This window comes from Neofelis nebulosa, chromosome 6 (assembly GCF_028018385.1).
Source record: "Neofelis nebulosa isolate mNeoNeb1 chromosome 6, mNeoNeb1.pri, whole genome shotgun sequence".
NCBI classification, from domain to species: domain Eukaryota; kingdom Metazoa; phylum Chordata; class Mammalia; order Carnivora; family Felidae; genus Neofelis; species Neofelis nebulosa.
This window is the reverse complement of record NC_080787.1, coordinates 133927296-133948689: the sequence shown is the minus strand read 5'-3', so window position 1 is coordinate 133948689 and position 21394 is coordinate 133927296. Positions and strand designations below refer to the sequence as shown.

At 39.5% G+C, this 21394-nt stretch overlaps 1 protein-coding gene across 6 annotated transcripts in view; it reads right to left on the bottom strand.

Annotated features, from left to right (window-relative positions):
- UTRN (utrophin) overlaps positions 1-21394 on the bottom strand; it is a 514842-nt gene that overhangs the window by 328574 nt on the left and 164874 nt on the right. For all 6 annotated transcript variants that reach the window (XM_058736181.1, XM_058736184.1, XM_058736182.1 and 3 more), the window contains exons 23-27: positions 13389-13502; positions 12581-12736; positions 8335-8505; positions 6286-6465; positions 1335-1469 (exon numbers count right to left, since the gene is read on the bottom strand). In XM_058736181.1, the coding sequence (XP_058592164.1) occupies positions 1335-1469; positions 6286-6465; positions 8335-8505; positions 12581-12736; positions 13389-13502 (756 nt within the window). The remainder of the gene's footprint in view (positions 1-1334; positions 1470-6285; positions 6466-8334; positions 8506-12580; positions 12737-13388; positions 13503-21394) is intronic.

The following is a 21394-nucleotide window of genomic DNA, read 5'->3' as shown; positions in this document are numbered from 1 at the left end:
GAAGCTCACAGAGGTTAAGTACAAAAACACACAGTAAAAAGACCTAAGGTTCCAATGTTATGACGCTATAGGGTTTTATCCATTACTATAATGTACTGCCTTCCAGGGTGGATGGATTTTCAAAAACTAATAATTAGGAAGAAATATGCCAAAATGTTTAAAAATGCCTACCTTGTTTTACATATCTCTCCATTTTCTTTATTTCTAGAATGCAGGTGTTTTAATTCTCATGTTAGGAAAATATGTTATGTCTTTTAAAGTTTACTTACTTTGAGAGAGAGAGAGTGCATGCCTGTGCATGCCAGCGGGGCAGGGGCAGACAGAGGGATAGAGAGAGAATCCAAAACAGGCTCCACACTGTCCACCCAGAGCCTAATGCGGGGCTTGAACTCACAAAATCATGAGATCATGACCTGAGCCGAAATCAAAAGTCGGACCCTTAACTGACTGAGCCACTCAGGTGCCCCAGGAAAATCGTTTTTAAAGTACACTTTCCATATTTTTTTTTTACTCTCTCCATCTCTCCATCTCTCACTCTGCTATTTTATTTGAGAATCAATCTTTTTTCTCCAGCAAACAAGCATCTGGCTCTTGGACTTTAGGTACCACATGTGACTTGTTTCTGACCTTCAGTCCAGTCACCCACTCAATTACCACACTGTGTCCCTTCAGTTTTAAAAGGAAAAATACCTTCTTCCTCTTCTTTTATTTTAGGCAAAGCTACCCTCTTCACATTTTAATCCATTGAAGAAATAGTTATTAAGTTATCGTGTGTCACACACTGTGCTGGTAACTTGGGAACAATGAAAAAGCAGGCACATTTCTTGGTCTCATAGAGCTCAAGCCTAGGCCTGGGGACAACCTCCTAGGACAGGATCCCAGGCCTCACATACTGACCCCTCTAACCTGTCCCCAGCTTTTCACGTCTAAAGAGAACAGAGCAAGAGCCATTGAAAACACCGTGGTTGCCACTGTCCAATGAGCAAAAATAACTTCATGAAGAAACAAGAGAACACTTATCCTAATAACATGAGGCAGAGTTTTATCCGGGGACTGGCAAAAACAAGCTGGGAAATCATTAGGGTGTTTACTAAATGTACTAATGTCTAAATGTACTAATTATCAAACAGCTAACCACCCCACGAGGCTGAGTTCATGGCTCACCATAATCTAAATATACATGATTGAATAATTTTTCAGACGACAGAAGTCACACTGAACGCTACCAAGAAAGCCGATGTGTTTGTCCACAGAAAGAGCCATGTTCCTCATGTGAATGCTCATCTGGCCTCATGGCAACAAAGAGAACCAGCACCCATAACACGGGTTCCCACCTCCAGTGCTTCATTGACGGCATCTGTCTTCTCGGGCAGTGCCTCTGTGCTCTTCATCCGCTCCTCCAAAGTGCTCAGCCAAGTGGTCTCCAGATCCAAATAGTGAAGCAGTTCAATCCAGCAAGACCATACCTCCTGCAGTGGGCAGGAAAAAAGTTAAATTGTGTAAGAAGTCATTTAAATATGCGATGTATCTCTAGATACGTCTTTAGGAACTGATGAACATGGAATTTCAACTAAGTGAAAAGAAATAAGACTCTTCAACAAATCGTATTAGGCCAGTTGGTGGGGGGGGGGGGGGGTCGTGGGACAAAGAGAAATGGGTTGCCTCCCTCTGTACACTAAAAAAAATTCCAAGGATCTGTTCAAATGCCAAAAATAAAACTATATAATTAGTAGAAGAAACCAGGAGGGAAACATTATTAGTTTGGGGTTTTTTTTTAATAGTGAAAAGAAATAAGATTCTTCAACAAATTGTATTAGACCAGTTGGGAGGGGAGGGGGTCATGGGACAAAGAGAAATGGGTTGCCTCCCTCTGTACACTAAAAAAAATTCCAAGGATCTGTTCAAATGCCAAAAATAAAACTATATAATTAGTAGGAGAAACCAGGAGGGAAACATTATTAGTTTGGGGTTTTTTTTAATAGAAAGGTAAGAAGTACTCATAACTGCAACAGTTTTTAATAATTATAGAGGAAATTAGAACTCTCTGAGGTTTATGCTATTCCAACTCAGAGCTAACTGATATAACAATTTGCAGTATACTCTTTCCTATTTTCTCCTAAATTCATATGTATGTGTCTATATATGAAGAGAGTCACATCTGAATCAAATGGAGTTATACTGTCTCACTATATTAGTTACAATCATTTATTCCCCATTCCTATGGGGAATTTGGGGGGCAGGGGGATAAATTTACACTCCATTTTCTAGAAGCAAAATTATGAGAGGAAGTGCCCCTTCATCTATAGGAAGAGCCTATGTAATTGATAAATTTAGGAGAAAGAGTTCCGCAGGGAGCCTCCTGAGTTGATTCTCTTTCAGACCCACTAAAAGAAAGCACATTCCAGCGCGCGTACTCCCCAGGGGGTGTGTTTACCAAGTCAGGGGACAGCAAGTTTTTCTATAAAAAGCCAGACAGTAAATATTTTAGGTTTCACAGGCCACATTCAGTCTCTGTCACAGACTCTTTTTTGTTTATTGTATGTGTGTTGTTTTGGTTTTTGAACCACCCTTTTAAAAATATATAAACCATTTTTAGTTCACAAGCCATACAGAAAAAGGCCACAAACCAGATTTAATCCCGAGGCTGTAATTTACCAACCCCTGGCTAAGACTATAAAAGGGAAAAGAGGTGTCTAGTCCCCTAATTTTTTACAGACAGAAAGCAGACTGAGATCTACTTCGCTGCCAGCAGAACCCTATTTCTGGGGCACCTATTTCTAGGGCACCTATTTCTGGGTGGCTCAGTCAGTTAAGCATCCGACTTGGGCTCAAGTCATGATCTCCCGGTTCATGGGTTCAAGCCCCACATAGGGCTCTGTGCTGACAGCTCAGAGCCTGGAGCCTACTTTGGATTCTGTGTGTCTCTCTCTGCCCCTCCCCTGCTTGCTTGCTCTCTCTCTCAAATAAATGAACATTTAAAAAGTTTTTTAAAAAGAACCCTATTTCTTATGGGGGAAAAAAAGATGGCTCCCAGAGAGGCACTCCCAAGAAGCCACTGGGCCCTATTCAAGCAACGGCTCCCGCCCCTGAAGTGGGGCACAGACTACACACATGTGCCTGGCTGGATTCTAGAATCACTGTTATTAAATTTTGAGTCACCATTACCAGTGACAGTTATTTACCTCCTATTCCCCCACCTTTTTTGAATGGAAGTGTCCACTGAGATTTTTCTGAGCCCATCCTTGCCATTGTATGCTGGGTATATGGGAAGCAGGTAACTTGTCTTTTTCGTGCCTAGGTCACCAGATCCAGAGGCACTGCTCCCACACACCTGCACCTGAAGAAACAGCTCCAAGGAGCCACATCTGCATGTGGACTTGATGTGGATCACAAGATAGTGGATTCTGAGCTTGTGCTGCACTGGATAAGACTTTGGGAGTCCCTGAGAGTCTAAGTGCATTTTGCATTAGCGAAGAATGTAACTAATGTATGGCCAGAGACTAATAATAGACTAATGATAACCATGGCAGACCAATGATAACCACACATTTTTTGCTGCTACTCCCATTAAGTGGTGACGTTGTTTTCTCCTCCCCTAGGATGTGGGTTGGCCTTGCAACCTGCTTAGAACAAAAGAATGTTCCACAGGTGATGCTCTACCAAACTGCAGACCTAGCCTCTCAGGGGACTAGCAGCTTCTGCTCTCTCCCTCTTAAAAACCAGCTGCCCAGTGCCCAGAAGCCATAAAACAGGCCATGTGGAGAAAGACCTGCAGGAGGAGAGGCCATCGTGAATGCCCCAGCGGAGCTCCCAGTTGAACACAGCTATCCGAGTGAGCTCTCCCTATACCACATGGAGCAGAAGGGCCATTCAGTTGGGCCAAATCAGCCTACAGCATCATCAATAATAAAATAATAAATGGTTATTTTGGGGGGCGCCTGGGTGGCTCAGTTGGTTAAGTGTCCGACTTTGGCTCAGGTCATGATCTCGTGACCCATGAGTTCGAGCCCTGCGTTGGGCTCTGTGCTGACAGCCTAGAGCCTGGAGCCTCCTTCGGATTCTGTGTCTCCCTCTCTCTCCCTTTCCCCCACCTCACTCTGTCTCTCTCTCTCAAAACGAATTAAACATTGAAAACATTAAAAAAAAATTTTTTTCTGAATAAATGGTTGTTTTTATAAAGCTCTATATATCAGTGAGGTGTGTTATAGAGCAAGTGATAACATAAGTGTATATATTAAACACATATAAACACATGGATGAGAAGAATATATACTAACTCCGGGATGATGATTACTTAAAGACAGGGATTGAGAGACATGAGATGGGATAGAAAGAAGGAAATACAGTCTGAATGCTAATTTGCTTTATTTTAAAAACAAGATCTGGAAAGATAGGGTAAAATGTTAACATTAATATCTGAAGGATATGTAAATAGGTATTAATAGTATTACCTGTACTTTTCTAGAAGTTTGAAATATCTCATGATTTAAAAAATATGTTAAGGAATCTAAAAATAATCAAGGTAATAATGCTGGACTCTGCCGAAGAAAAGCATTCTTATCCAAACTTCGGATTCTGGGCTATTTCTGCCCAGACCCCTTAGTCATCTCGGACATCATTTTTAGAGCATTTCAATTTTTAAGCTTTATTTCCATCTTTTCATCTTCCCCTTTAAAGATACCAAGGCCTCATCTTTTCTCTCTTGTCATTTTTCCTGGCATTTTTCCTTCTCTTCTCTCAAAATAATTCTCTCAAACTAATCCCAAAGTAATTCTCAAAGCAATTCCAAATTCTCAACATACGTATTTTATTCCTCATTCTCAAATTGTCACCTCTGGGTCATAAACACAATGTGAAGAAATTACACAGATTACCTGGTGGTCTTTTGTTAGCTTAGGATAACTTGGGGACTTCATTCATTATTTAAATATATTATGAGTTGTTATTTTGCCTATAAATAAACAGGAAAGCAAAAACATGGACAAAACTACGGTAAAATTCAAGTCCAAGATCATCCACTAGGACTCAAGATTGGGCATACATAACATTACATATTATGTTTACAGAATTTTAAATTTTAAATTCTCAATTGAGTGACCTCAGGTATTTTATGTTAGATAATACAGTTGACCTTTAAACAACACAGGTTTGAACCGCATGAATCAATTTATACACGGATTTCTTACAGCACAGTACTATAAATGTTATTTTCTCTTATGATTTTCTTAATAACATTTTCTCTTCTCTAGCTTACTTTATTGTAAGAATATAGTATATGATATATATAACATACAAAACATGTGCTAATCACTGATGTTATCAGTAAGAATTCTGGTCAACATCAGGCTATTAGTAGTTAAGTTTTGGGGGAGTCAAAAGTATATATAGATATTCAACTGTGTGAGGTTGGGGGGGTCAGTGCTCCTAACCCCCACACTCTCTAAGGGTCAACCATGTATTAATATTACAAAGTGAGGTTTTATTTGACTTGAAGTTTTCTTATTAACCATCCTGAATTATACATATTTATCTTAGCACAAAACAGATTCAGAAAAAGCAAGAAGTGAGTGAATTTAGTTTAAATATCACAGCTGTGATTGTTTACCATTTTAGGATTTACTACAATACAATCATTTGTTTTAGGCTTAAGTTAAATTTAATTTTTATAAATCAAAACGCTTACATCTTTTCAGTAAAATGCAAGAAAAGTCACACTGATATAAAAACAAGCAAGCAAAACCTTAATTTTATTTAAAAAAAAATTAATAGAATCATCTTCAACCAATGGCAGAGGGGTAAAATAGTCCAGCAAAATACCAGCACATTCAAGTTCTTCTTTCTGTCAGGTGACTCTCTAACTTCAGACACCCAGTTGAAATGAAATTAAAAAAAAAAACAAAAACCCTCAATTCATCTCTGTGTACTGACCAGGCAAAACAAAACAAAAGAAAGGCTCACAGTACATTGTTCTAGAATGTTAGAAATAGGAACAGACCCTACAGATCATCTGAAATATGAAAACCTTGATTTCACATATAAAAAAGGAAAGTCTAAATATATGAAATAACTTTCCCAAGAACCTTCTACTAACTGAAGGCAGATCGTGGTTTCCTATTTCTTTTTTTTAATCCCAGTTTCCTTTTTATCAACTGTTATCCAGGAATGACTTTTCCTTTATGATCCCGTATTGGAAAAGAAAAACAGAGCTTTTTAGTTTTTTCCAAGATATGGAAATGGTCAGTAAATTACAGAGTTTGATCTCAAAAACATCACTGATTAACATACCTCTAGCGTGTGGCACTTTCCTCGAATTCTGTTACACAGAAGTTGGTAATTCTCCAGCACAACTTTAAGCTCAGATGTCAGTTCCTGGCCACCAGAGGGCACCTTTGCAGCTAGTAACTTGATATTGTCCTTGAGGATCTTCACTCTCACCTCCTTCTGCAACACATCCTCTTTTGCCCTCTGTTCCAAGAAAGGATGAACTTGAAACTGTGTCCCTTTCTCAGTCACCAATTTCTTTTCTTTTTCAAAGACAACTAAACCAAAATTAAAATGCCGACACGATTCTAACGACCTAATTGGAACATTATTTAGGTAATCATTCCAGAGAGAGCTTTTGAAATAAGAAGGCTAACTGTAAGATTTATAAAAAATAAAAATAAAAATAAAAAGCAATGTTAATACACCTAAGCCACGCTCAATTATGTTTGCCAACAGGAGGTATTTTCAAAGTCTGGGCCCATGATAAAATCTAAGTGAGTTCATTTTAACACTGGAAGTCTGAGCATACTAAACTGAGTGAGATAAATAAATTTTCACAAAAACTAAGGTGCACCATAGTAGAGGTATCATTTAAAAATAATTTAAACATATTTCTTTTCTCCTGGAACAGAGGTTTATCTATGCTTCTGATAATTAACAGCATTTCAAGAGTGATAGAAGTTATACTAGGAGGATCTAATCTAGAAATAGCTTCTTTCCTGACTCTCCCTCTAGGCTGGCGATGAAGTCTCACATTTAGCAATATCAACCTAAAATGCCTTTCACTTTCCCTTTTAGCTTTCTTTACTACTAAATGGTTTTAAATTTCCCTTAGTTGCAAGTAAAGTAATTAATTACATGTAGTGGTTTTAAAATTCTAACAGTCGTTAGAATAAAAATAGATGGAACGTTGCCCAATCAAGGGTTAAAAACTTATTTCCCTAAGCTTTCATCCCTAGTGACTTTGAAATACCACAGAACTGCAATGCCAATAATGTAAAGAAAATAAATAAGACCATTCTTAACCTGGTAGGCTACCTTTAAAATATCTTATATACTGAATATTTAAAAAGCTTTCCAAAAAAAGTACACTAAAAAAGATGCTTCAGTGAAAATAACCACACACAAGAACAGTCAAAGTCCCTTATTGTATTTACTTTGATTCATATTCAATAATGCACTCATGAAATATAATCCTTTTTTAAAATATCTGCACAGAGATTTTTGCTTTAGTTATACTTTTAGGCAAGTTAAATTTGGCATAAAACAGTCAATGTGTGGCTTACTCTTATTTTTTTTAAAAATAGCCTTTAAGACTCTATCTCCTTTGGCATGATCACTGAAGGACACTTGAAGCAATGTTAGAAATTTGGGAATGATGCCCAGTTCTTTTACTATACAAAAAAAAGAAGAAGAAGAAAGAAAGTGTTCAAGACTAATGACACAGGAATCTAAGTTTATAGGAAATATATCCTGTGGACCAAACTGATATTAAATCCCTCAACAATGCTCCTACTGCTACTCTTACCTGCTCTAACAAAATTTTGATATTCATGTGTTTCCCATGTATTAACCGAAAGAATACATTTGATGAAATGAAGATAAATCACAACCAATTTGGGAAGTCACTCTTGTTCCTAACAAAAAAAATGATTCCCCCTTAAAACTTTTGGAAAGAGATAGCACTGACATTGCACAACACTGTGAACATAGCTGATAAAACTAAATTTTTGAGTCATCCTCTGTGGCTCCCTGAAGTTCTAATGGAAGAGACTGTCTCAGGGGCCTTCGTGGACTCAACCCATGGGCGAAAGTGAACAAGTGGAGTGTGGCCTTCCTTTCCCTACTAGAGTCATAGTAGCTATCCTTCCTTTTTTTTTTTTTCAAATTGAAATCCAACTATGAAAGATTATATGTACATATCATGTTTTACAGATGATAGATAGATAGATAGATAGACAGATAGACAGACTCATTCATTCATTCATTCATTTATTTATTCATTCGTATGTAAGGGAGAAGGGGAGCTACGAAGCCTATTTACACGGGCACTGACTGGCCTAGACTCACCTTCATTTCTTCCACTGCACTCTCCAGCTCTTCTGGTGACTTGTACTCAAAATCCCTCTCCAGGTATTCTTCTTCTGCCTGGGCCATCCATTCCTGCATCTCTGCCAAGTCTTTCTTCAGGTTCACTGCTTTTTCCTGACTTTCAGACAACCTAGTTTTTTGAATAGCAATCTGGAAAGGAAAAGCCATTCACCCAAATAAACAAATGCTGAAACATTAAATGTCAAGTTCTAGTTTCCAATATCTAAGGACACAGTGATAACTTTCCACAAAGAGCCTTGTTTTCACATTCAGATAAAATCCTTTATACATTTTGTGCTGATGTTGTAGAATATAAGCAACAATGAAAACAATAATTAATAATCATAATAATTATAATAATTATAACTCTACACCACATGTTGGATATTAATCTAACCTGGAAATATCTATTATAATTTTAAAAATGTATAACTTTTGACAGAGTAATCTCAAATGAAGGAATCTAACCTGCAACAATAAAAGCATATATTTTAAGGAAATTTACTGTAGCATTGTTTATTATGGAAAAAAAAAAACCTGGAAGCAACCAAAGAATTGGTTTTCTCCTATAAAACACTGCTGTACAAAATTTTGGTTTTGATAATCTACTATACTTGTATATTGCACAAAGACACAGAAAACGTTACATTAGAAAAACAGGTATGATATGTATCTCATTCAATAACTTATATATTTCAGATAACCAAATATTTCATATAAAAATATGTTGAGAGGTCCTCCCTCCAACCACAAACTGACGTCCACAGTGGGAGAAGGTACCATCCCACAGAGATCACCCAGCGTTCACTTCATTATTCGATATTCCTCTGACTCAAATCAAACCTCAGAGTCACCTTGCCAGGCTTGCTCAGCTGCAAAGCTGATAGTGAACAAAAGCCAGTGTAGAAACAGGATGGCTCTCATGAGAGAAAGGCAAAATCCTTAGAGGCTTTCCTGTTCCCACTCTCCAAGCAGGATCAGAGCCATAAAAATAGAAAGGGGCCAAACAGGGGCGCCTGGGCGTCTCAGTCGGTTAAGCATCTGACTTTGGCTCAGGTCATGACCTCACAGTTCAGGGGTTCAAGCCCCACACTGGGGTCTGTGCTGACAGCTCGGAGCCTGGAGCCTGCTTCAGATTCTGTGTCTCTGTCTCTGTCTCTGTCTCTCTCTCTCTCTGCCCCGCCCCAGCTCACGCTCTCTCATGCTCTAAAAAATAAACAAACTCAAAAGAATTTGTTAAATAAATAAGTGGGGCCAAATAGGAGCTTTGATTTCATTGCCCCACATGGCACTTGAGGAGCTTACTGCCAGCCATACACACAGCCCTGGTTCCTAAGTCTTGGTGATTAGCACTTTACCTGGGACGGCTGTTTTTAAAAATACATAGAAATACAGATTCCTTGGGTTCCACTTTCAGAAAATTCTCCTTACTAGTAGTTTCCAGACACTGGACAATTATATAGTTCTCACAGATCCAGAGAGAAATGAGAAAAAGAAAGACACTGGAATAAACTTTAAAAAAAGAAAGAAAAAGCTCAAAACTACAATTGATTATCCCGAGGTTATTTAGTATCTTTTGGCATTAAAATGTTCCTCGTTTCATGGCATCATGGACATAACAGATGAGACAGACTGTTTTTATTTGTTGGTTGATTTCATATGTCCATCCTTTCTTAGCAAAATAAAAATTTGGCCACATTATATTTGCCCCAAACATCTACACCTTTATACTACTCAATGAAACACAATACTCTGGAACTGCTTTAGATAATTACTCACACAACACATGGTTGCCTCCGTGCTGAGGACACTTAAAAATTCCACACACATTTACTCTCACACAATGAATCAACAGTAATTCATAATTATTTCTTTGTTGTCCTATCTGTATGTACATATGTATATATGTAGATAGACGCATAGGTTTAAATATCTATGTCTATACGTATGTATGTACGTATCTAGCTGTTGCTTTCTTTCCTCCTTGCTGCCACTCTCAAACCATTTTCCTTATTTACTTGCCCCCAAATCTCAATAAACGCAAGCACAAACCATCAGATTATAGCACACTTAGAGAAATTTGAACCTGGCCAGAAGAGATGACAGTATGGATTTACTTTCTTAAGTGTGGCAGTGGTTTTGTGGTTTTGTAGAAGATTGTCTTTATTCACGAGAGAAGTATTTAGTATTTAGTATTCATGCTAAAGTATTCAGGGAGGAAGTGTCATGATAGTTTCAAATTCCTGTCAAAAGTCCATTTTTAGGGGGGAAAAAAACCTGTGTTTGTGTGTTATGTGTGAAGAGAGTGAGGGAGAGAGAGAAAGCAAGTGTGGGAGAAGGTTAACAACCGGCAAATTAAGGAATGGGCCCACGGCTGCTCCCTCTACCACTATCTAAACCTTCCTTGAAGTTTGGACATATTCGGAGTAAGGAATTTGGGGGAAAACAATGAAAACAAAACATTCAAGGATGCAAATATAAGTTTTTCCTACATAAGCATTAACCAAAAAATATCACATGAAGAGATACGTACCATCTACAGGGTTGTCTGGAACATTTCTGCATTCACACCTTCTCCTCCCACTTCCCCCGTTCTGCACCCACTTCAGCTTTGTGTAACCTCACTAGCAAAGCAGAAGCAATCGTAAAACTACATCGATCTCCTACTGTACCCAGAGTTGCCTTCCTTCCATTTCCATGGAGAAACTATCCAACAGCAATTCTTTCACTGGTAGAGGGGCTCTTGGCCTTCTCACATGACAGACTTCACTCCAGAAATTATCTTCTCCAAGCAAGGTCCTTCTTTTTGCGCATGCAAATATCCTATAACATCCCTTATTTCTAGAAATTATAGGGGCACCTGCATGGCTCAGTCGGTTAAGCATCCAACTCTTGATTTTGGCTCAGGTCATGATCTCACGGTTCATGGAATCAAGCCCTGCGCAGACAGTGCAGAACCTTCCTGGTAGTCTCTCTCTCCCTCTCTCTGCCACTCCCCTGCTCTCTCTCTCACTCTCTCTTTCTCTCTCTTGATAAATAAACTTTAAATAAATAAATAATAAAAATTAAAATTACAAAAATACCTCCTTGGATCCCCAGGTCCCCTCTCCCACCTCATTTCTCTGCTCCCTTGAATAGAAAAATAGCAAAATTCCTCCAAGTTGCTACTACTTGACCCAGTCGCTCACTTTCCATTCTCTGCTCAACATTCCCCAATGTGACTTTCTTGCCTGCCATGCCACTGGATCCACTTTTCTCAAGGTCATTTAAAGCCTGCATCTTGTTAGATCAAAAGCCTGACTTTCAGTGCTCCTTGGGCTCAAAAATCCTCAGTACTGAGCACCACGGAAAGCTTTCTCCACCTGGCCCCAGGACCTCACAGGCTCTTGGCCTTTCTCCTCTGGCTGACCCTTCCTTCTCGGCACCCTTGGCCTTGCTCTTTCCTCTTTCCAGCAGAAAGAGCTGAAGAGCCCCATCTACGTGTCTCAATCTCAAACTTAACCCTGCCAGAATGGAAATCATTGTTTCACCTGCCCTCACAAAAGCTTCTTCTCCTCAAGTCTCCACCATTTCAGCCAATAGCAGCACAATTCATACAAAGTGGAAGCTTTGCATAGACCCTCAGCTGTTCCTGACTACTCCCTTTTCGAGATCACACATCTAATCCATTACTAGACTCTTATCTCTGTTTTCAAAATACAGTCCAAACCTAACATTCCTCATGACATCCACCACAATCTCTCTAGTCTGAGGGGCCAAGACAACAATAACCTCTTAAATATCTGTTTTCACTCTTGCTTTCCCAGAGTAAATTATCCACATGGTAATATCACTTCCCTGCTTAAGACCCTCTGCTTTCTGTGTGAAATCATACCTGAAATAAAAGTTTAAAATTTTGCTTCAAAGGTCATATACTATTCACACCACCTGCATTCTGACCTCAAATCTTACCCACCCGCTAATTCCTCTCTTCATTCTGTTCCAGCTACTCTGCCTTTCTAGGTCTTTGTTGAACACCCAAGCTCATTCCCACCAAGCAGCCAAACTAGAAAATTAGTACACTCCCCTAATGAAAAGAAAAATCCATTTTTTGCCCCAACCTGCCACCATGCTATAGTTATTCTAGGCCACTGTTTCTCAAACTGGATGGGCTATAAAATGAATTCAGTCACTGAAGAAAAGCTATCTGGCTCTTAAACACAGATAGCAAGGTTGACAAACTTACGTCCTTGCTGAATTTCTCCACTTGGGTTTGATAGTCAACTAGTTTTGTCTGTATCCAAGTTTTGATTCCAGCAACTGGAGAGCTTCGAAGGTCGGCCTCTATTTCCTTCATGTCTTTCAGAGATGATTCAATTGTTTCTATTTCATTAACAAAGGCCTGAACACACAAAACAAGCCAGTGTTGAGTTCATTGCTATATAAGTGGATGCCATAACTATAACTTGTCTGCTTGCATCGCTGAAAATACTATAAAAACAGACTACTTGAGAGTCAGGACTTTTAACTACTTAAGCAATACTGCACCTTGAGAAATTCATTTCACCTGTGCACTTCATATAGCCAGCTGCCAAATTAGATTGGAAATATTTGACTCTCGGCAGGGAATGGTCCTCTCGATTACTTCAGAGAAGCCTAATGATTTCACCAAACACAAACTGCATGCAGTATTACTGGTAAATTTCACATGTTAAATATGTTTTTCTTTAAGCCTCACCAGGTGGCACAACAAGAGCAATATAAAATTGGTAATTATGACACTAAAATTGTCATCAGAACATAAATAGCAGCTCCTAATGAATTAAAATTGCTCATTCTCTCTATGCAGAATTCGATAACCCTAGCCAAAACATGGACAGATAAATAACCAGTCATTCTTTTAATAACTGTAAAGTTAAAAAAAAAGGTCTATGATGAAAGATATTTTATCTAGGTTTGTTGTCATGTCATATTTTTGCAATTTTAATAACAGCAAATAACAAAGAAGGAAATGTTATTTATTACAGCAGAGTCCCTAAATCAGCAAAACTCACAGAGCACTGGTCAAGCTCACGCTGTAGCCCTTCAGCATCTCCTTGGACAGCCTGCTCTTTCATTAAGAAGTCTTTCACACCATCCATCCACTTCTCAATGACTTTCAAATCAGCCTGAATGAAACACAATAACAAAGGGGGATATTACTCAGTGACATTCAACCCGCTGCATCTCAAGACCTATCGCTACCGGAAGAAAGGCAACTTTTCAAAACTTTGATAGCATCATTTTCATTTATTGCATTTCTTTCTTTAAATCTTCCAAATTTGAAAATAATGATCTTCATGATTGACTAGAATCCTCAAGCGATGACAGTTTGGTGATCATTCTAAAGATTTCAAAACACTCTCTAGTCAACCAAGCTACTTTGCTTAAACATGAGTAATATCAATGATTATAAATTCAAAATACAGGAAAAATGCTTTTCTAGGTGTAATTAGCTAAAAAATCTTTTGTTCTCCTATGATTTAGAACAACTTTTCTCTAAAAGCTAGCTACTCAAAGCAGGAAGAAATCAATAGCACGGTGGAGGGAACACAATCGATGGCTCTAGTTCTATGCTGGGCACTGTGTGACTTAGGAACCCAAGAGAGTCCACAGGTCAGCTGCATGGCTTTCACCCAATATTTCCTAGGCACCCACTGAGATCCCTACAGCGTATGGCACTGCAGATCAGAAACAAGTGAGAAAGAGAACGTGCTGCAGGGAGAAACAGAGGCGGTAACATTGGAAGTGGGCCATTAACGCAATCAAGTAGGTGCAGTGTGGTCTCCAGTACGAGAGCAAAGTTATGATCATTTCTTCCCATGGCCTCTCATTCTGTCACTGGCCAGGCTCACTTGTTAGCTTTCCTGATGTGGAGCTGAACTTGTTCCCTTATGTCCTGTCAATTCTTTGCTTCTCGTTCAGCCCTAAGGATGGAGATACATTTACAATCCTGTTCAAAGATGACCTTCCAATTTAAAGGCAGCCACTGTGTCTTCCCTTCGTCTCCTATTGGCGCTAAGCATTCCAAATTCCTTCAATGATGTCTCTAGAACATGAGATCCAGGTATGGCACTCACCACACTCATCAACATGCTCAGGACACTAAATCAATTTTTTAATGTCCTTACAACATGCCACACAGAACCAACTACCCTTCCCCTTATAATGCTGGAGTGAATGGTCAAGATAGAACCTGCTGTTTCACGTATGGCTATTCCACTCATAAAATGCCAGCTAAAGTTGTTTCAGTTTTACTTTTCTTATTATAGGTTGTGGGTTTTTCTTTTTTTTATTTGTTTGTTTATAGATATATTAGTCACAATTATTATTTATGGTTAGCTAAAACTCCAAAATTCCCATAACTACCTCTAAATTACATTTCCCCTATCTCATATCGATTGCTTAAATGACTGCTGTAATAAATTCAAGACTGATATTTACAAATATTAAATTTTGCCTAGTTATGCTAACAATTATAGCTAACAATGTAATCATAAAAAGCCAACAAAATGATTTGAAGTTTTAGTTTCCCCACTTTGCTGTCAGACTATTCCCCGTCTCTTGTCAGCAAATCTGACAGTAGGGGTGTCCTTTTTCTTTGGGAATTTTTTGTTGTTGGGTTTTGGGTTTTTTTCTGGCAAAAAATAAGGCCAGTGATAGTGCCCACCTGAGCATTTCCTCACAAAGACCCATGCCATTCATTATTCAACAAGCTTTTGGCTTAGTTTTCAAAATAAGCCAAGGTTTCCGAACCTTACAGGTTCGGAAGAGATTTCTCAGGTATTTTAAGCGATGAAGTCAATACTTGCCAAAAATGAGTTTGTGAGCCATTATTTGAACCGAATGAGCGCACATGAAATGTAAGATTATGAATCTGTATACCTGATAATCTAGCATCCCTCCTCCAAAAAATAAATAAAGGAAAGCAGTAATTAAAGGAAATCAGTCTGGGCAAGGGTTCTCGGTGGTGTCCATGATGACTCCTGGTGACCACCACATTCCTTCCTAAGCACGTGGAAGACCTCTGGTTTGCCGTTTATCCACAGCGCTGCCAGGAACGGACACCAAGCTTACTTCAGGTCTTTGCCTTCTAGAAAATAATGTTTCCCCCTTAAGTAAGACATGCATCATCTCCATTCTTCTGGTACTTTCTCACAAGATGCACAATGTGGCCTTGAGACCATGAGTAAAATCCCCACATTACTCGGGATGTTGATTTAGGCATCTGAAGGATCTGGGTAGTTTTCCCATCTAACTCCTGATCTAGGCACTAATGCCCCCTCAAGAACGGTCACCTTTCCAATTTGCAGGGCCCTCCTCCGATGAAGACAGGGAGCAGAAAGCACTTGTTGTTTAGGCCTTTCAGCCTCCTCCTCTACTGACACTCTGCACCCCACACATGCTTCCAAGTACGGCTTCTTTGTAAACTCTTTCGGTTATGCTGTGCACTTCCTCAAGCATGCTTTCCCTCTGTTCTTTAGCCTGTCACCAGCCTGTTCTCACAGGCTCATGCACTCTTGCTCTTCCATATTATTTTGATCAATTACCTCTCTCTTCTGCATTTGCTCCACGCCCTAAGATCTTACCATACAGGACTACTTGGTAAGACATGCCCTGGGCAGGGGGAGGCAGGATGCAAAATGATTGAAGTGCAGGGGCGCCTAGGTGGCTCAATCAGTTGAGCCTCTGACTCTTGGTTACAGTTCAGGTCACGATCTCACAGTTTGTGGGTTTGGGCCCACGTTGGGCTCTGCGCTGAGCACACGGAGCCTGCTTGGGGTTCTCTCTCTCTCCTCTTTCTCTGCCCCTACCCCCACTCGCGCTCTCTTTCTCTCTCTCAAAATAAACTTTTTACAAATATCTAAAACAGATAAAAGTGAAAAAAGAGAGAAGCTACAAATACATATACAGAGTTCATAAAAGACTTTCTTTTAACTGTCCATTTAATTTGTTGCCACTTCTTGCATTACTCTCCATTCTAAACTTAAGAATTCAAAGCAGCATTACTGCTGTATAACTGGGCAATTCAGTAACTCCAGTTTTGAATTTAAAAAACTGATAGGGGCGCCTGGGTGGCTCAGTTGATTGAGCGTCTGACTTTGGCTCAGGTCATGATCTTGCGGTTCACGGGTTCGAGCCCCGCGTCAGCCCCGGTGCTGACAGCTAGGAGCCTGGAACCTGCTTCGGATTCTGTGTCTCCCTCTCTCTCTGCCCCTCCCCCACTCGCTCTCTCTCAAAAAGAAATAAACATTAAGAAATTAATAAAAATAAAAAACTGATAGTCTTCTGGGCCAAGGATTTTTGAAATTTACGTGGAAGCGTTCCACTCCATGGAGGTTTTCATCACAACCAGCCTTGACTGAAGCGAGCAGCCTCAGTCCAGCGCTTGTGAGAAGTGGCATCAACCCCCTTCCTTCCTCCCTCTCCCAGATACACACAGACCCACGGGGAGGACACACAATTCACACACACTTGTTCCTTCTCTCTCACACACTTTAACATGAGAAAAAAGAGGAATGAAACAGAAACAGACAAGCCATGAAGACCAATTGATCATCCCAACAGTAACAAAGGAACAGACAGGAATTTGAAAATCTGTTTTCCCTACTAAAAACCCTTCACATAATCCTGGCCACACCGAATTCTAAGAGAAGCAGTGTGTGACCCATGATAAGAAGATGAAAGTGAAAATACCAAGGTCGGCCCCTTACCAGCCACAAGGTCTTGAGAAACTCTCTTCTTTTCTTTGAGCCTCAGCAGCTCATCTATAAAATACGAATAATAACAACTACCTTGCCTCTAGAAAAACAGAGACAATGTTTGGACAGGGCCTGGTACAGAGCAGGCATGCAATAAAGCCTAGCTATTATTACTAAGATCTACAAAACCAAGTGCTTTATTACCAAAATTAAGCCATGAAGAGTTACCACTTCCAAGTTCAGAGAGAGTGCATGCTGGCATGAGTCAGCTTAATATTTTTAACTAATGCCAACATTAATCCTTGTTCTTAAAAGTAACTGCTTAAAAGAGCTACTAGATCTCCTGAATTCAGCTCAGCAGAAGGAAACCCAGTAAATGAGGGAAGGCCCAAACTTTAGAAAGGCCTGGCAGCAGCAGCCTCTCACAGAACCCCCCACCCTGTGGGTGCATTAATGGGTTAGTAAGAGCAATTCTAGCTAGCACTTGCGTGCAGGTAGGTGTGGGAGATGGGGAGCTCTGCTCCGCCCTCCAATGCCTCCCCTTTCCCCCCCGGAAAGAAATTATTGTCTCAGTCTACCTGTGGCAGGTGTTTCCTGCGCTTTGAAAAGGCACCCAGAGTCTGCTCATCTTTAATTCAATCATACAAGAAAAATTCCAAAGAAAGTGCAAGAGCTTACATGAAAATTATTTCTCTCCCCATTAAAAAAAATCACTCAACTTATGCACTTCTGAGTTTCTAATGTACAGTAATGACTATTTAATTTTTTTATCCATCTCCATTCACTTACAGAATACACACATATATGTTATATATGATATATATTCTGAATATTATATATGTGTTCACATTGGGTAATTTCTAATGTCCTCACTTCTTCGGGTGACCTCAGCTCTTTTGAAGCAATAGAAAACATTTTAAAATACTAGTAAACTTCTAAATTCACTGTCATTATTTCATAGACACAAAATAAACTGTAAGTCCTAAACTACATCCTTATTTACACTCACAAAATTCTGAAACAAATAGAAAATGAATAATATGGTAGTTTTGAAAACCAAAGGATCAAATATTCGAGTTTGGAAGGGCCAAAATGTCTACACTGACCATCTCTGCTCAAAGGCATTATTTGTACGCATCTGAGATGGATAACACCTGTCGGTGGGTCACAGAAAAGGAGTGCAAGGTCATAAAAACAACTCCTTTAACCAACGAAGCACCGGAGGGACGGAGGAAATCTGAAGCTTGGTAACTCTGGATTTCAGACAATAAGACTCCAAAATACACAGCTACCTCCCAGGATTTTGTTGACAGCTACATTCTTGGCATTTTATTTCACTCCTTCCCCATCTGTTGGAATGTCCACAGCTTTTTAAGCAATTTCTAGCCCAAGACACAGGCGAGAAGAAGTGTGAAACCAGAATTAAAACAGTAACTTGAGGTAATGAGGCTTCTGTTTTGTTTGGTTTTATAATATTCATAAACCTCAAAAACACTCGTTAAAAAGTGCTCTTTCGTTTAGCAGGGAAGACCAACAATGACACTGCTACAGCATTTATCATCTGAAACTAACAAGAGTTCTTAAATGTAAGGTTTAGAATGCACCAATGTTCCCTTTAGTAAAGTAAAATGCATTCAAAGTGAGGGGGGAAAAGACCTTATGAAATCACTGTATCAGTTATATGTTACCCGAAAAAAGTGAGATCGGCCATGTCGCAGGTTACTCTTACAAGGTATTTACCACTGCGTTTTTACTCTGAGGTGCCTTCCAGAGTAATTTCAAAGCCTGGTTGGTTCTGCATGTCTCAGAGCTCCGGCGCATCCCCTTCCACAGGCTGGGCCAGAGCACAGCGGGCCAGTGTGTCCTCTGAGTGCTCAGCAACTGAAGGAAGGGGTGTGACTATACAAGGTCCCGTCATTTGTGAAAAGTGGGCATTTAGATCTTAGAGACCCAACTTCGTAGAGAAATGTGACTGGTAAGATGCCTGCAGGCACCTACAAACCAATTATTCACACCCACTTGCTTGTTGCTTGCCACACAGGGTTCCTGTAGTCAAAGAGTTCAGTCCTCAGGAGGGGAGGACAGACACACAGCCAAGCCTTAATAAAAAAAACTGGCCTGAAATGAGGGACTGTGAAGGCATGAACAAGGCATAGTAGAATCACAGAGGAGGGAATAATCAGCTGGGGGGTATGGTGGTGAGCGAGACAAAAGACTGTGGAACAAGCTTATTCTTAAAGGATGAGCTCAGAAGAGGAAGATGTGAATTCCTAGCAAGCAAGTGACATTTCCGGAGAAAGGCAATTATCCAATGTGGGGTCTTTGTGATCCACTACACTGTTTTTTTCCTCACCCCACTCAGCTCTGGAAGGAGGGGGTGGGGACAGGGGGCACAGTGCAGGAGGGGCTTCAGCACAAGGAAGGGGCAGAAGCTAGGATGTTTATGAGTGCACTCTCTATTACCAGGGCAAAGACAACCACATACTTTCCAGAAGTGGAACTCTGCCACCACTGTAGAAGATGGATTTGAGGGGGCACGACTAGAAGCTGGAGTCAGATGTAAAGGGCAATGGGATTGTGAGGGCAAGGGACTGAGAGTCTGCACAAAGCAGGAAGAGGCTACAGGAGTGTCTGAAAGGGAGGAGCAGTGGTAAACCTAAGACAGAGTTTTGTGTGGGCCTTGGGGACAGTTGCACGATTTTGCAGGGATACCGCACCACAAAAGAATTTAAATAGGGAAAAAGAAACAATACAAAATACCTGAAGCCCCTGAATCCAAAGACATCATTACTGGTGATAAGAGATACATAAACAGCCTCTTAGGATTTTATATTTAATTCTCATAACTCATAAGAAAATCAAGTAAAATCAATAATGAAAAAACTTTTTCATATATTTTTAAATGTCTAGCTGCCTGGAAGAAGTGGGTTTTAAAAGCACCAATTAATTTTAATTCTTAAGTACAGGAACTGAGGTCATTATTTTGGCATGGAATAGATAAAAAAAAAAAAGATTTAAGAACTTACATGAACATGACACTGAATAAGAATACGCAGGCCAAACCTCTACCTGTACAGAGAAACCAGCCATGCAGACAAAGGAAACGTAGGCAGATGAAAAAAGACACTATTTGTCAACAAGTAACAGAAAACTAAAATTTGCACACAAATAACGACACTTTTGCAAGTACTGTAGAACGGGTTCAAAGTTTAAATGTGCTGTGCCAATAAAAGGCATCATCATTATTTTCAGTAGGGGATTCATACTCCAAGTTCATGCATCTGTGTACTACTTAAATGTCCCTCATGGAGCTCCAACATCATTTGTTTCTATTAGGGTGAAAAAAAAATGATTAAAATTAATAACATTCATAAGCTTTCCCTTTTTACTTGGAATATGTTAGCCTCTAGCAAGAACCCTTTTTTTTAACAGTGATTCAACAATTCCATACATCACCCCATGCTCATCATAAGTGCCCTCCTTAATCCCCATCATCTATTTCACCCAGCCCCCAGCCCCCTCCCCTCTGGTAACCATCAGTTTGTTCTCCATAATTAAGAATCTGTTTCTTGGTTTGTATCTTTTTCCCTTTGCATGTTTGTTTTGTTTCTTAAATTCCACATATGAGTGAAATAACATGTTTGTCTTTCTCTGTCTTATTTTGCTTAGCATTATACTCTCTAGATCCATCCATGTCATGGCAAATGGCAAGATTTCATTCTTTTTATGGTTGAGTAATATTCCACGGTATGTATGTACTTAGCTTCTTTACCCATTCATCAGTTAATGCTTCCATATCCTGGCTATTATAAATAATGCTCCTATAAACATAAGAGTACATGTATCCCTTTGAATTAGTGTTTTTTTATTCCTTGGGTAAATACCCATTAATGCCATTGCTGGATCACAGAGTAGTTCTACTTTTAACTTTCTGAGGAACCTCTATCCTGTTTTCCAGAGTGGCTACACCAGTTTGCATTCCCACCAACAGTGCATGAGAGTTCCTTTTTCTCCACATCCTCACCAACACCTGTTATTTCTTGTGTTCTTGAGTTTACCCCTTTCTGACAGGTGTGAGGTGATTATCTCATTGTAGTTTCGATTTGTATTTCCTTGATGGTAAGTGATATTGAGCATCTTTTCATGTGTCTTTTGGCCATCTGTATGTCTTCTTTGGAGAAATGTCTATTCATGTCTTCTGTCCATTCTTAATTGGATTAGTGATTTGGGAGTGTTGAGTTTTTATATAAGTTCTTTATGTATTTTGTATACTAACCCTTTATTTGATATGTGATTTGCAAATACCTTCGCCCATTCCG